General features: G+C 46.8%; 1 protein-coding gene across 2 annotated transcripts in view; it reads left to right on the forward strand.

The window, feature by feature from the left end:
- The window catches only part of DOP1B (DOP1 leucine zipper like protein B), a 245,892-nt gene extending 234,039 nt beyond the window's left edge, over window positions 1-11,853 (forward strand). For both annotated transcript variants that reach the window (XM_033947781.1, XM_033947782.1), the window contains exons 35-37: window positions 2,033-2,194; window positions 2,699-2,828; window positions 9,684-11,853. In XM_033947781.1, coding sequence (XP_033803672.1) covers window positions 2,033-2,194; window positions 2,699-2,828; window positions 9,684-9,944 — 553 coding nt within the window. In that variant the 3' untranslated portion in view covers window positions 9,945-11,853. The remainder of the gene's footprint in view (window positions 1-2,032; window positions 2,195-2,698; window positions 2,829-9,683) is intronic.
- The last annotated feature ends 4,450 nt before the right edge of the window (window positions 11,854-16,303 follow it).

Genomic DNA, 16,303 nt, shown 5'->3' on the forward strand with positions numbered 1-16,303 from the left:
AAAGTAGTTTTCTGTTTACCTATGGGAAAATCCCTTTAAAAATGAGATCTTAGGTAGTGGTTCCTGAGCTGCGAGTTGGTATCACAGAAATAGGGCTTCTCCCCCTTCTTCTAGATTTGTAGTGGGAGGAGCCTGGGGCCTGTGAGTCGGTCAATACAAGTTTACAGGCCTGTGCTGCTTGTTCCATGTATTTCCAGTTAGACTGGACAGCCATAAAGAGTACTGAAATTTTTTTTAGTGCACCCTAGCACACAAGGAAGTCCTTTGCTGACCGCTGCCTTAATGCTCTAAAAGTTTTTGTGTTCATTCAGTACCTTTTGCGCATTTTCTGATGAGCCACTGAAATTCCTTCTGCCTTTAGTTTCCCTTGCTGTAATGCAGTGGTGTAGTGAGGGTGACAGGGGCCCCTCCCCCACCCTACTCTCCATCTCCATCACCTGCTCCCAACTTTTTGGGATCATGCTGGTCCGGGGGGGAGGGCTATGCTGGTCATGGGGGCAAGGCCGTGCCGGTTGGGGTGGCAGGAGGGAGATTTGGCATTCCTCCTTCCATATTCGTGCATCGGGAATTTTTTTTTTTTTTTAATCGTCCATGGCAGGAGGGAGTTGGCATCCCTCCTGCTTTTTTCTTCGGGGAGGGGCACGTTTTTTTGACAGGCTTGCCTGTCTTTTTTTTTTTTTTTTTATGGGGTGTAATGCAAAATATCTGCGCCATGGAAAAAAATGAATAAAAAAGACAGACCTGTCAAAAAACCTGCAGTCAGGTTTGCCAATAGTAAAACCCAATTCGAAATAGCCAAGTTTTCTTTTTTTAGCACACTAAAGGGGGGAGGGAGTTGGAAATAATGTACATATTATGTTATACTATGATATATAATATGTGTATATTTTTTATTGAAAATATGATGAAGGGTGGGTGGTAGGGGGGGTTATTGATTTTTCTAGATGTTTATATGGCAGATATCAAAGTGCTATTTTGGAATAATTTGTTGTAATATACTCTTTTGTGCACTTGTTGTTTAATTTGAAAATGAATAAAGAATTATAAAGAAAAAAGAAATAGCCAAGTAATTGTTAGTGAATCAATCGCTTGGCTATTTTGCATGGGATTTTGCTAATTTGCATGGGAGGGGAGGGATCAGATCGCTACAGGCGTTAGTGAATGGGGTTGGAGGGAAATTTGGTCGCAAAGGGCTCGCAAACCGATCGGTTTGCTTAGTGAATCTAGCCCTAAGGGAAGAGGTGAGAGATGCTAGACCCCTAGAGGGCAGAGGTGGAGTGGGGTGTGCCAGGAAGGGGCAAGAGTATGTGTATCATCTAAGGTAATCTAATCCGATATTTGTGAGTCGCACAAACCTAGACAGGCTCTAGGTGACTTGAAAAGACAAAGGGTAGATAGGGCAGAGGGGAAGTAAGGAAGAAGGGGGAGAAAGGAGGAGGAGGAGACCTAGTCGTATGAAGCAAAAGAACCAGAGCGTATGGAGATCTTAAAAAATTAATTGTCAAAGAGAAGAGTTTTCAGTTTTTTTCCGGAATTGGGCGTGGTCGGCTTCTGTTCTTGTTGTCTCTGCGAGATCATTCCAGATTTCAACTCCCAAGAAGGTGAACATGGATTGGAAAATTCTTCTGGACTTGAGATTTTTCGTTGAGGGGGAGGCTCGGTTGGATCCTGTCAAGTAGTCTGCATCGGATAGGAGTTTGATGAGAGGGGCAGCTGAGTTTCCGTAGATTATATGATGCATTATTGTTCTTAGTTCATCCTATAGTCTTGGACCAGCCCTATATGTGTGTCTCTGTGCTGCCCTTATAGGGATGCTAATGGGGTTGGAAAGGCAGTGTTCAAAGCCACAGGAAAAAAGGGAAATCCATGCACCAGTGTCCTTGGGTTGGAGGGTTCCAGTTAATGCTGGCGGAGAAAGAGAGAGACTTGGAGAGGTTCTCAATGGGAATAAAGGACATCTCTTAATGTTTGTATGGCTAAATGAAATTGAAATCTAAGCTTAGAACTGATCTCCCAATATATCCCACTATAGGGGCAGCAGCAAAAGCAACAAACAGAAAGCCCCCTTGCCTAATGGCAATGGGCCCTTATCGACTGACATTCAGCAGGGCAGCCTGGACTTGTATTTATCAGCTTGCAAATTCTTGGATACAGCACTCTCTTTTCCACCTGAGAAGATGCCTTTGTTTCAGATGTGAGTAATATGGAATTTGTCCTCTGCACTGGATTTTTTTGTGTGATTGTACACAGATCATTCCCTCTCTGCACAGTGCTTTGGAAGCATGTCGTGCATGCATGGCGTGTGAATTACCTGTAGAAGTCCTGAATGTGTGTCTGATTTCAGCTTAGTAGAAGCCCTGTTTGCATGTGTGTGTGTATATTGTAACCAGGAGAAAATCTGCATGCATATGTGTCTGTTAACAAGAGAAAGCCCTGCATGGAGATCTACCTGAGAGGTCCTGGTTCCTGTGTTTTGTCAGTTGTTTTACCGAGGCTTGATGTAATGTGTGTCACTCTTTGGTCACTGTGGTAACAAATTCTTCTATAAGGTTTGTTCAAGAAAATTAAAGTTGCAGGCCATTAACTGTCTTACTTTTTGTTGGACCCTATGGGTATCCTGTTTATAACCACGAGGAAAACCGAGAACTGAGCTGAGATATCGCCACTTCTGTAACATAGAATTGAATTTCCATTCCAGATATCGATGGGCATTTGTCCCTGAAGTGGAAGTGGAACTGTGCCACACACCTACAGATATAGTGGAGAATCACCAACAATGCAAACCCCACGTGATCCGCATCCTGGAGCTCCTTCAGCAGAGATATGAGGTAGATTGTGCAGAAAATGAGCAGACATGGAGTAAAATTAATAAGCATCTGCATTACTTTAGGATACAGTCGGAAGCAGCAAGTGTTTATTTGGGGGGGGGGATTTGATATACTTCCTTTATCCCAGGACAAGCAGGCAGGTATTCTCACTAGTGGGTGATGTCATCCGACAGAGCCCCGATACGGACATCTTGCAAGCATGTCTTGCTTGAAGAAACTCAGAAGTTTCGAGATGCCCGCACCGCGCATGCGCCAGTGCCTTCCCGCCCGATGCTCCGGGCGTGTCTCCTCAGTTCTTTTTCTTCCGCGGAGCTGAGAAGTCTATCTTCAATTTGCGCCCATTGAATCTCTTTTTTGCCTTCTTTTTTGCCGCGGGTTGAGTTCTTTTGGCTCTCCTGTGCATTTATTTATTTCTTTGATTTCTTTTTTTCAAAAAAAAAAAAAAAAAATTTTCCTTCCGATACCGGGTCGGCCACGTGGCTGGGGCCCCGCGCCTTTGACCTTGCGGCGGAGCTTTTCTGGCCTATGTCCCGGCCGATTACTGGTTTTAAAAAGTGTAGCAAGTGCCAGCGCGCGATTTCGCTCACGGACCCTCATCGACGCTGCTTACAGTGTCTGGGACCGGATCACTTCCCGAAATCGTGCCGGCGAGAGCGTTTAAGCGCCGCTGTCTACTGTGGGAGTCCATGTTCAAGATGGAAGCTTCATCAGATCCTGCAGCTTCGACATCGACATCGACGGGTGCTTCGACTCCTTCCGCGAAGCCCTCTGCCTCCCCGGCTGCTTCGGGCCTCCTGAAACCGGCATCGTTCACACCGGTTTCGGCGCCGGTGCCTTCCTCCGTCTCCTCGGAGCAGGTATCGACCCCGACAGTTCCACCGGTGGTGCTCAAGGTGCCGAAGACTGGCAAGCAGAAGCACGCAGCACCGAAGGAGCGCGGAGACCGTGCAGAAGGGCCCCCTTTTGGTGCGGATCCCTCCATATCGGCTTCGTTGCGGTCCCTTCTGGAGGCTCAGTTCATGGAGCTCATGCAGACCATGGGGCCTCGGCTGATTGCCACCATCCAGGGTGACCTCCCAGCTTCGGCTTCGAGGGGCGGACCGTCCCCTCCTCCTCCTCCTCGCCGCACGACCTCGTTGCTTGGCGAGGAGGAGCGGCGAGCGGTGTCCGGGTCCTCGAGGAGGTCCTCCGTTAGTGCTGTGCCTCCTTTGGAACCGATTCCCTCGAGGAGGGCCTCCCTTAGTGATATGCCTCCCTTGGAGCCCATCCCCTCGAGGAAAGCCTCGTTTAGTGACCTGCCTCCCTTGGAACTGATTACTCCGCCCCATGACTCAGTGTGGCGTCCACCTTCGGGGCCACCCAGTCCTGGGCATAGCAGGAAGCAGGACGAGTTCTTCCGAACCCCCTATCAAACACTGGGTGGCGTCGGGGGAGGCGCCGACTCTTCCGCCTCTGCGATCGACGGCGTCGAGTCCGATCTGCTCCTTGGAGGCGTCTGAATCAGTTTCTCACAGACGGGCTCGATCCCCTTCCAGGCATCGGGAGGGGCATCGATCCAGACATTCTTCGAAGCATTCCTCTCGGCACTCGACCGTCTCGCCTCAGAAGAAATTGCCTCGGTTGGGTTATGCTGCTTCGACTGGGTCTCCTCCTCCGGGCCCGGAGTTCGAGGACCCCGAGGTTTTCTACTCGTCCTGTTGCTCGCAGGCCTCTCTAGAGCCTGAAGCCTCTTCTTCTAGTCCGTCTCGCAGACCGGCAACGGCAGACCAACTGTCCTTTTCATCGTTCCTCAGGCAGATGGCAGATGACATGGACATTATTCTCGATGCTGGGTCTCGATACTCCAAGGAGTACCTCGATACCATGCACTTGCCTCGTCCTCCGGCGGAGTCCTTGCGGCTTCCCCTGCACAAGCTCCTCGACCTTCATGCGATGCTTCGAGTCTCCTTACTCTATCCCTGCAGTCCCTGGCAAATTGGATGCGCGGTACCGCACGGTGCATCATAAAGGCTTCGAGGGTCCTCAGCTTTCTCACCAGTCCCTCCTGGTCGAATCCTCGCTCAAGCGGTCTCATCCTGGCCAGGTCTATGCTTCAGTGCCTCCGGGCCGCGAGGGCAGAACCATGGATAAGTTTGGTCGACGCATCTATCAGAATTCGATGATGGCGTCTCGAGTCCTGAATTACAATTTCCACTTTGCAGCCTACTTGGAATTTTTTCTACCTGTGCTTCGGAAGTTCACACCCTACATCGAATCCCAGGCTAGGTTTGAGTTTGAGGAAGTGGTTGCTTCGCTGTCCCAACTTCGGCTTCAGTTAATGCAATCTGCCTATGATGCGTTCGAGCTCTCAGCCCGAGCGGCGGCCTGCTCGGTGGCGATGCGCCGGTTGGCCTGGTTGCGGACCATTGATATGGACCCGAATCTTCAGGACCGCCTGGCGAACGTCCCGTGTGCTGGGGCGGATCTTTTTGACGAATCCATCGAGACTGTTACGAAGAAGTTGTCTGACCACAAAAAGTCCTTCCAATCTATCCTTAGGCCGAAGCCTAAGCCTCAGCAGTCTCGACCTTCTCGTCCGCCGTTGATTTATCAGCGGCGTTATCAGCCGAGGCAAACTCCACCTGCGAGGCAACCGGCGAAGCGCCAGCCTCCCCAGAAGGGTCAACCTAAGTCTCAGTCGCCTGCTGTCCCTAAGACCACTCAGCCTTTTTGACTGTCTTGTCGAGGGCATAACCAACCTCGTTCTGCCTCCCCCTGTTTTTCCCATCGGAGGGCGCCTCCATCATTTTTATCATCGCTAGGAGGCCATAACAACCGACCTCTGGGTCCTTACTATCATCAAGGAAGGATACTCTCTTCATTTCCATCGGATCCCTCTGGACCACCCTCCAAGAGAGTATCCTTCCAACTTGACTCAGACCGCCCTTCTTCTCCAGGAAGCTCAGGCTTTGCTCCGGCTTCGTGCCGTGGAGCCGGTCCCGACGGACCAACTGAACCAGGGGTTTTACTCCCGGTACTTCCTTGTTCCGAAGAAGACGGGCGACCTGCGACCCATTTTGGATTCCTAGTCAAGGAGAGGTTTTGCATGCTGACACTTGCTTCTCTCTACCCTCTCCTCAAGCAGAACGACTGGTTATGCTTTCTGGATCTCAAGGAGGCCTACACTCACATTCCCATTCATCCGGCCTCCCGCAAGTTCCTCAGATTTCTGGTGGGACGTCTACATCTGCAGTATCGAGTGCTTCCATTCGGCCTGTCCTCGTCTCCCAGAGTCTTCACGAAGTGTCTGGTGGTGGTGGCCGCTGCACTCCGGAACAGGGGTCTTCAGGTATTTCCATACCTCAACGACTGGCTCATCAAGGCCCTGTCAGCTCCAAAGGTCATTTCGGCGACCTTGACTTAGATCTGCTTCCTGCAGAGCCTAGGCTTCGAGATCAATTTTCCCAAATCTCATCTGCAGCCTACCCAGTCCCTTCCCTTCATCGGGGCGGTACTGGACACCATTCAGCTTCGAGCATTCCTTCCTCCTCAGCGCATGGATGCTCTTCTTCATCTCTGCCAGTCTGTATCTTCTCGCCAGTCCATCTCAGCGAGACACATGATGGTCCTCCTGGGCCACATGGCCTCTACAGTTCATGTGACACCCTTTGCCAGGCTCCATCTCAGAATTCCTCAGTGGACCCTAGCTTCTCAATGGACTCAAGTGTCAGACCCGTTGACTCGACACATCGTAGTCACTCCTGCTCTTCGGCAGTCTCTACTTTGGTGGATGACCTCTTCGAATCTATCCAGAGGTTTGCTGTTTCACACTCCTCCTCATCAGAAGGTTCTCACAACCGATTCCTTGACCTATGCCTGGGGGGCTCATCTGGATGGGCTTCGCACTCAGGGATTCTGGACCTGTGCGGACCGACTCCATCAAATCAATCTTCTGGAGCTCAGAGCCATCTTCAATGCTCTTCAAGCTTTTCAACATCTGCTTCACGACATGGTGGTCCTCATTCTCACCGACAATCAGGTCGCCATGTATTATGTCAACAAGCAAGGGGGCACGGGCTCGGCCTCCCTCTGCCAGGAAGCTCTCAGAGTCTGGGATTGGGCGGTTCGCCACAACACCTTCCTCAAAGCTGTCTACATTCAGGGGCGGGACAATGTCTTGGCGGACAAACTGAGTCGTCTTCTCCAGCCTCACGAATGGACACTCCACTCCAAGCCCCTTCATCAGATCTTTGCTCAGTGGGGAACGCCTCAGATAGACCTCTTTGCGGCTCCCCACAATTTCAAGCTGCCTCAGTTTTGCTCCAGGATCTACGCTTCTCATCGCCTCGAGGCAGATGCTTTTCTGCTGGATTGGGGGAATCGCTTTCTGTATGCGTTTCCGCCATTCCCTCTCATTCAAAAGACTCTAGTCAAACTGAAGTCCGAACATGCCACCATGATTCTGATAGCTCCTCGATGGCCCAGGCAACCTTGGTTTTCCCTTCTACTTCAACTCAGCAGCAGGGAACCGTACCTACTTCCAGTGCTTCCTTCACTGCTTACTCAGCATCAGGGGTCTCTGCTTCATCCCAACCTGCAGTCTCTCCACCTGACAGCTTGGTTCCTCTCAACGTAACTCCGCACCAGTTTTCCCAGACGGTGAGGGATGTCTTGGAGGCTTCCAGGAAGCCTGCTACTCGTCAATGCTACTCCCAAAAATGGACTAGATTTTCTTCATGGTGTATTTCCAATTCTAAGGAGCCTCAGCGAGCCTCCCTATCCTCTGTTTTGCACTATCTTTTACATCTGTCTCAGTCTGGTCTCAAGTCGACATCTATACGAGTCCACCTGAGTGCTATTGCGGCTTTCCATCAGCCTCTACAAGGGAAACCTCTCTCTTCTCATCCTGTGGTTTCCAGATTTATGAAAGGACTTTTTCATGTCAATCCTCCTCTCAAACCGCCTCCAGTGGTTTGGGATCTAAATGTTGTCCTTTCTCAGCTTATGAAACCTCCTTTTGAGCCTCTGAGCAAGGCTCCACTAAAGTTTCTCACTTGGAAAGTGGTTTTTCTGGTGGTCCTCACATCTGCCCGCAGGGTCAGTGAGCTTCAGGCCTTGGTGGCGGACCCACCTTTCACAGTATTCCATCATGACAAGGTGGTCCTCCGCACTCACCCGAAATTCCTGCCTAAAGTGGTCTCTGAATTTCACCTCAACCAATCCATTGTGCTTCCAGTGTTCTTTCCAAAGCCTCATTCTCATCCTGGAGAATCAGCTCTTCACACTCTGGACTGTAAACGTGCTTTGGCTTTCTACTTGGATCGCACCAAACCACACAGAACTGCTCCTCAACTTTTCGTCTCCTTTGATCCAAACAAGTTGGGACGACCTGTATCGAAGCGCACCATCTCCAACTGGATGGCGGCTTGTATCTCTTTCTGCTATGCCCAGGCTGGATTACCCCTTCCCTGTAAGGTCACAGCACATAGGGTCAGAGCAATGGCAGCCTCTGTAGCCTTCCTCAGATCGACACCGATTGAGGAGATTTGTAGGGCTGCCACTTGGTCCTCGGTTCATACGTTCACCTCTCATTATTGTCTGGATACTTTCTCCAGACGGGATGGGCAGTTTGGCCAAACTGTGTTACAAAATTTGTTCTCCTAAGTTGCCAACTCTCCCTCCATCCCATTGAGGTTAGCTTGGAGGTCACCCACTAGTGAGAATACCTGCCTGCTTGTCCTGGGATAAAGCAATGTTACTTACCGTAACAGTTGTTATCCAGGGACAGCAGGCAGCTATTCTCACGTCCCACCCACCTCCCCTGGGTTGGCTTCTCTGCTAGCTACCTGAACTGAGGAGACACGCCCGGAGCATCGGGCGGGAAGGCACTGGCGCATGCGCAGTGCGGGCATCTCGAAACTTCTGAGTTTCTTCAAGCAAGACATGCTTGCAAGATGTCCGTATCGGGGCTCTGTCGGATGACATCACCCACTAGTGAAAATAGCTGCCTGCTGTCCCTGGATAACAACTGTTACGGTAAGTAACATTGCTTTCTGTGGGTACAGCCCAAAGCAATTTACATATACATTAAAACCTTGGATTGCAAGTAATTTGGTTTGCAAGTGTTTTGCAAGACAAGCAAAACATTTGATTAAATTTTAATTTGATATACAAGCAAAGTCTTGCAATACAAGTACATACAGTATTTTGTATTAAAGTTTTTGGGTTGTGGAAGAATCGTCTAAGTTTCCATTATTGAAATTTGCTTTGATATACGAGTGCTTTGGATTACAAGCATGCTTCTAAATGAATTATGCTATCAAACCAAGGTTTTACTGTACTATATACGGGTACTTTATTTCTTTCCCTAGTGGGCTCATAATTTAGTCTTTCTTGATCTTCTTGGCTAAATTATTTAATCTTAGTTTCTTGTTTTTATTTTGAGCAAGCAGAAACATAAGAACATAACAATAGCCTTACAGGGTCAGACCAATGGTCCATCAAGCCCAGCAGCCTGTTCTCACGGTGGCCAATCCAGGTCCCTAGTACCTGGCCAAAACCCAAAGAGTAGCAACTTTCCATTCAGAATCCTAAAGAATAGCAAGATTCCGGAATCCCAAAGAATAACAAAAGATTCCGGAACCCCAAAGACTAGCAACATTCCATGTTACCGATCCAGGACAAGGAGAGGCTTCCCCCATGTTGTAATAACAGACTATGGACTTTTCCTCCAGAAATTTGTCCAAACCTTGAATGGACAATGTTGGGTCACATCTTTTTTTTAAACCCTTACTGCCATCAAGTTATGATATGTTAAGACCGATGTAGGTCCAACAGCTCTTAGAACTTAGGTTTTTGTTCTCCATTTCTTTCCAGCTTGCCAACGCTACCGGTGAGATTACTTTGCAGAAACAGGACTTCCCACTCTTGAACTTTCACTCCATATCGAGCATCACCCAGCTAACGCCATTCTTCAGGATCTTGAGCAGCGCTTTCAAAGCAGGCGGCAGCAACCACTTGAGCACAGGAGGCTCCATATCTCCCTGTCTGGAGTACCCACCTCAAGATGTGACGAGGGTTCTGAGCGAGTTGGAGGAAAACGTGGAGTACGATTTCCTTGACAATCTGGAAAGTTAAAACAGGTCCGGGGACATGCAATCAACCTTGCTGACAAATACTGTGAAAACACTAGGTGGGCTTAAGTTGAATGACCGGACTGTCGTGTGTAGTCATTGGAGTGGCTGGCCAAAGCATCCATGCACACGTGCCACGTGCTTTTAGGGGATGGTAGCTGCTGCTATTTATTTTTCAAGGTTGAAACTTTGTTTTGTTTACGTCTCTGAGTCGAAAGCATTATTTAAGTTGAATTCTCTCGATTTGAGAGACCTAGGAACAGACCGGTAATTTTTGCCAAAGCTGTTTACCAAGCACAGGTTAACGCAATGCAGACGTGTCCATCAAAATATCCATGCTGTTTGCGAGTCGTTAAATGTCTCGCTGAGTGCGTGCCAAGACTAGCCTGAAGGAGGGGGGAAAAAGGAGCAGCTTATGACGCACATTTTCTTCAGGGTCTTGATCATTTCATAAAGGCAGTGAAAGGGTCATTCTTTGAAGCTTCTGCCTGCCACACCTGTGCTCAACTCATTCCATATATTGTTAAAATTGCACGCCTGCAGCATGCATTTGGCACCTACATTTTCCATACAGTCATGTTATATGTATTAGATGTGTAATAGAATCCTCGTCTAGATAAGAATGAGACAGTAAATATTTTTGTCCCGCACTCTCAATGTGGACACAGAAGGTGTTGCATGATCAGTGGGTGTAGCAAGGGTAGGAGGCGGCCAGGGCGGTGGCACCCCTCTGTTCCCTTCTTTCTGCCCTTTCCCCCCTCCGCTCCTTCCATGCCCCCCATGCCACACTCGTGCCCTCCGGTCCCACCCCCATTCCTTTTTAAATCTTTGCAGGCCAGCATGAGCTGCTTCGCCAGCCTGCTGCTCGCGCTGGCTTTTCCTCTGATGTCACTTCCTGGCCCCATGACCCGGAAGTGATTTCGGAGGGAGCCAGGCCAGCACAAGCAGTAAGCTAGAGTAGCTGTGAGGGTGGTAGGGTAGGGAGGGTGTGAGCATGGCATAGGGGGGTGGAGAGGTGCCAGCGCCCCCCCTCCCCGAGGGCAGTCTGCCCACCTCCTTTACTACGCCACTGTGTGTGACTGTGACAGTTTTTTCAAAGGGATTTCTCAAAAGCTGCTCACAGTGAAGATGCAGCAGCCACATATTTGGCCTCCAGGGGTAGGCAATTTCGGTCCTTGAGAGCCGGAGCCAGGTCAGGTTTTCAGGATATCCACAATGAATATGTATGAGATGGATTTGCATGCACTGCCTCCTTGAGATGCAAATCTATCTTATGCATATTTATTGTGGATAGCCTGAAAACCTGACCTGGCTCCGGCTCTCAAGGACCGGAATTGCCTATCCTAGTGTAGCAGTTCCCTCTGCATTGCTGCTGAATTTTTCTCCTTACATATTGTGGCGTCTGCACTGGGTCTGTAAACATGTCTGCCTTTGTCGAGTGATATCTTAGGTTGTTTGAAGAATGCACTATTTTTTTTAGTGGATCAATGTAAGAATTAGTCAGACGTGACGGTGTAGCTCAACTTTTTACTACGGCGTAAAACTGCACTCCGATTTTAATACAACATAATTGTCCTGAATCATAAAGGGTTTAAATTCCTAAGGAGAAATGTTGGTTGTAGTTGCATTGGTTCTCACATAGTCCAGAAAAAAAAGTGCTTTCCCAACTCTGTGACAATTTTCCTTTGAGTCGGAGTAATTCTACACCACTAAACCCCAGTTGCATTGTTTTCAGAAATGTCTTATGTATAGAACTGGGTAGCAATGAAGGACGTTCCTATTGTTACAGAACCAGTGAAACTCTTGAGTCATTGCTTAAAAAATAAAAAACTGGGAGAATCGCACCTGTACATTTCTAGTTAACAGCCGGAGAACCATGTTAGGCATAGTTATATTTAAGGTCTTTGGTATACCTAAAGAAGGTTATATGGGTTATTTTCCAAGCTCACCAAACATCATCAGTTAAGCACTATAGAAATGTGGTATTCTGCTCTGATATGGGCTAACTCAGAGGAACAGGAAGAGATTAATAGGCCCCTCAGATGTTGACTGAATGCATCTGTGCCCTGTCCTCATAAAGGACACATGTCTCAGCACACTGAAGAACAACGTTCTCCTGCCATACAAGGGATTCCCAGGTGTTCATTTTAGAGCTACAGAGCCAGGCACTGATCAGTGTTGTAGGAAAGTGCCAACTAGTATTTAAGCAGTATTAGAAGCTGGATGCCAGAAACCAGACACTGTGATTGGTCAAGCCAAGAGTCAGACATAGTGATTGGTCATAGAAACATAGAAGATGACGGCAGATAAGGGCCATAGCCCATCAGGTCTGCCCACTCTACTGACCCACCCCCAAGTCTACTATCCTAGGGATCCCACTCCTGGTGACAGGTTCCCTTGGCTTAACCCTCTAAGGGATCCCACATGGGCATCCCATTTGCTCTTAAATTCTTGCACGCTGTTTGCCTCGATCACCTGCACCGGGAGCTCGTTCCAAGGATCAACCACTCTCTCAGTGTCGCCATGAAATTTCCCACCCCTGAGTTTGAGCGGATGCCCTCTTGTGGCTGAGGGTCCTTTGAGAAAGAGAATCTCTTCTTCCATCTCGATACGGATGGGCTTGTAATGCAGTTCTTCAGTCCTAGGCCCTGGCCAATAGCATGCTACTATTAACAAAGACTGATGACCTCACACTGCTATGACTTCATACTAAAATTCCACCTAGCATAGTTAAGAATGGAAGTTAAGCTTTTAGCTTTTAAAACCAGGACATAAGTCCCTTTGGTTTGAGGGCATTTTAGAAGTACAATTATGCAGTCTAGGAAGTGATTTAAGTCACATTGTTACGTGTGTCAAACTCGTGTCTCTGGCTGTAGCTGAGCCATGTAAGGAAGCCCTGTTATACATCCCCACTGTTAAGAGGTGGCAGCTGCTCTGCTTATGGCTCCAAAGTGGATAGGCCTAAAGGTGGGAGTGAGCACCTCAGTAGTTCATTTGTAGACTGTTTGTGGAACCCAAAGCTTAGACATAAAAGTGCCATAGAGAAAAGAATTGAGCAGTGATTCTAGGTTGTGTCTACAAATCAGAATAATGAAAAACAATCCTAAATACTGCAACTAACTAGCAGTGCACTTTAGTGTTAATAGCTCTGAAGATTGAAAGGGCTATGGCCTCAGAATCGGAGCCTACGCATTGTAATAGCAGTCACAGGCTAAAACTAGTCTGCGTAGTATACTCGCTCCTGCTCCAATCATCGGCCAACACCAATGCAAAATTTTTTTAAAGAATTTTCAAAAGCATATAAATGGAGCAGAGACAGGAAAAGAGCTTGCGGGGACAGAAAAATGAGTTCCTGTGTCATTCTCTACCACTGAGTGCTATGCACCCCTAATAATGAGCAAGCTCCATTTGTTAATTTTATACACTGAAATTATTTTTTGCTCTGTGCCTGGAGCCACCTTTGTGAGAAATCCCTTAGGATTATACCTTAGGATTATCCTGTGAATGTTTATACCTAATTATGTTGTTACAGTCTTGAATGTAATGTAAAAGCTGGCAGATTGCAGAAATACTAATCAAAGTATGAAAACGCTGTTCATCTGCCAATGATCCCAAATCAAAACTTTTATCACTTTAAATATATTTCTGTAATGGCCTACCGCAAAGGATGCTCATTGCAGAAGACCCTCCCCGAGTTCCACCCCGGAGTCAGATGTACTGCTCACTAGGTTGGACTATCTGAGGGTGAGAGGAATTCTGGGATCCTGTTTTGGGAAATATTTACTAGCCCCCTGTTAGAAAATTAGCCACTTAGGGCCTGATTCTAAAAATGGTGTCCCGAATATAGCCAGCGGTAGGTGTCTTACCACCATCTAAATGCCCAATCAAGATGCACATTTTTAAAAACTCACGTGCATATGGAGGCGTCTAAGGCTGGCATAGGCATGGCTTCCGACGGAAGTGGCCTTAGGTGGCCGTAGGCATGCCTAGGCGCTTCTGTAGGCACGAATCGGATGCCTTAAATGTAGGCCTGTACTAAAAATAAGTGCGATTCTGGACACTGCTCCTACCAGTGATTGACCTGCGGTAGGTGTCTTTTTTTTTTTTTGCAGCCACCATTTCCAGAATCAGGCCCTAAGTAAACAGATTGGTCACAAGGTCACAGAAGAGCCCCAGGAAAAGACTTTTGCTGAGAAAATCCCTGGAAAATTGTGAATGAGTCTGATGGTGTCAGATCTAAGCCCTGGGTGTTACTGAGCTGGAAACAGAAGGTTGCAGAAGAGATTATAATAAATGTGACATATCATTCTCATATAATTTAGATATTATATGGGCCTTCTAAAATCAGTGTTTGTCACGTGTAAGGTCATTTATTTCAACAAACAACATTTCTTCTGCATTGCGCAGAGTTAAAATTAAAAAAAAAAAAAAGGCACAGCTGGCTGAGTTCTGTGGGACCTCTGTCACAGCTGATGATGCAGAAGAACACAACCATTTACCCCTGAATATATTTCTGGTTTTGCTGATGAGCTTTTTAAAGCCTTGTCTTAAATGTAAGAGTTTGACTTGCCCCCATCCCCATTACTCCAGAGAGAGAGAGTGCAGTTAAAACTGAGTTTACATTGCCCGGATAAGAGATTGCCATATGGTGCAGTAGCTTAATCGAACATTTTCTAACCCTGGCACCTAACCCTGGCAGGAGGAGGCAGAGACTAGCTTATGAATGTTTGTGATATAAGCCATTTAAGTGGTAGTAGATTAAACAGCACCAAATTGTCCCATTTTCTGCACCAGTTTAACCATGATGGTATGCAGGTCTGGTTCAAGTTATTTACACACGTGCTTATAAGTGATTGGAGAAGAGAGAATGCAAATAATAGCCTTTAACGGCTGCATCTCTGATGAGGTTCTGGATGAAACCTATCTGGGATTTAAGGTGTCATTTCAAAGTGCCAGAATGCATTGGGGGTGAGAATTAGAAATCACAGATGGACTCATCTATACTAAGTGGCAGGGTGCCATGTGATCGTTCTCCATATTCAAGGTGTTCTAGTGGAAGCTACAGATGGGTAGACTGGATGGGCCATTTGCCCTTTATCTGTCGACATGTTTCTATTTGTGGACTTTTGGGAATGGGAGTTATGGAGGTTGAGGGATGGATAAACAAAGTGGTATCCATAGTGGTTTGAAGGTGGTAATAGGCATCAACACATGCCCCACACAGTTTGGAAAATACTTACACTTCACTTCCTAATTTCTTGTTGACAGTTATCTACTTGTTGGCAGATTTTTCTTTCTTTGGGTTGTGACACAGACAGGCAGAAGAGCCCCTCGCCTTGAGATACAAACAGAACAAGAAAAGGCAAGGGGGATGTCTTCTCAACCAAAAAATAAAGTCTTTAAAGCAAAAAGGTCCCTTTAGGAATTGTCAAATCGGGTGTTTGTCTCACATCTGTGTGTATATACTGACCTATAGGCAAGATCAAACAATACATCTGAGAGTGGAGTAGGGTGGTGTCAAGAGATCTCAAAACTTGGAGGGGCAGAAGAGGAGCAGAGGAAGACTATAGTGCTGTGGTTTGTATTGGATGCCTTCAAAATTTGCCTAAATCTAAGTCTGACAAATCTAGGCACTTAGGTGGTTTTTAACTTCTAAAACTTAACATACAAAAAGTCTTGGGACCCAAATTTGAAAATTATAATAAGAAACGGGCACTATAAAATCTATGAAGGTTATTAATAAACTGCCATATTTTTATTGATATGAAAAATAAATATAAATGGAATACACATAAGTGACCACCAGAGGGCAGCAACAGAGTTAAACATGTATTTTTTAATTTCAGTTAAGTATAGAAAGCAGAAGACTGTATTTCAAAAAGTTTTTTATGGAAGATTTCCAATTTATTGTAATCATAATGAAACATTTATCATAATTTCAGCTTTAGAAAGGGATGCACTCATTGCTGCATATTAACCTGCAGTTTCTCATTCGATTTTAAGGAAAAATTATGCCTCAATAGTGTTTGTACCAGATTAATTCTGCATGCAAAGCAAAACATACAGAATCGTCTTGTTTTTAGGAAAAGTAGTATACTGAGTCGTCAGAGTGGCTTTTCTTCCTTCTTTCTTTGGCTGAGGTTCTGGCTGTCTGACTGCTTTGTATTCGTATTCATAAACCCACTCTCTGGAATGATCATTCAATAAGAACTGTGGCTATTTATTTTATATTTATTTATTCAATTTTCTATACTGTTCTTCCAAGGGAGCTCAGAACGGTTTATATTAATTTATTCAGGTACTCAAGTATTTTTTCCTGTTGGCTCACAATCTATCTAATGTACCTGGAGCAATGGAGGGATT

Source organism: Geotrypetes seraphini, chromosome 6 (genome assembly GCF_902459505.1).
Source record: "Geotrypetes seraphini chromosome 6, aGeoSer1.1, whole genome shotgun sequence".
Classification (NCBI taxonomy): Eukaryota; Metazoa; Chordata; class Amphibia; order Gymnophiona; family Dermophiidae; genus Geotrypetes; species Geotrypetes seraphini.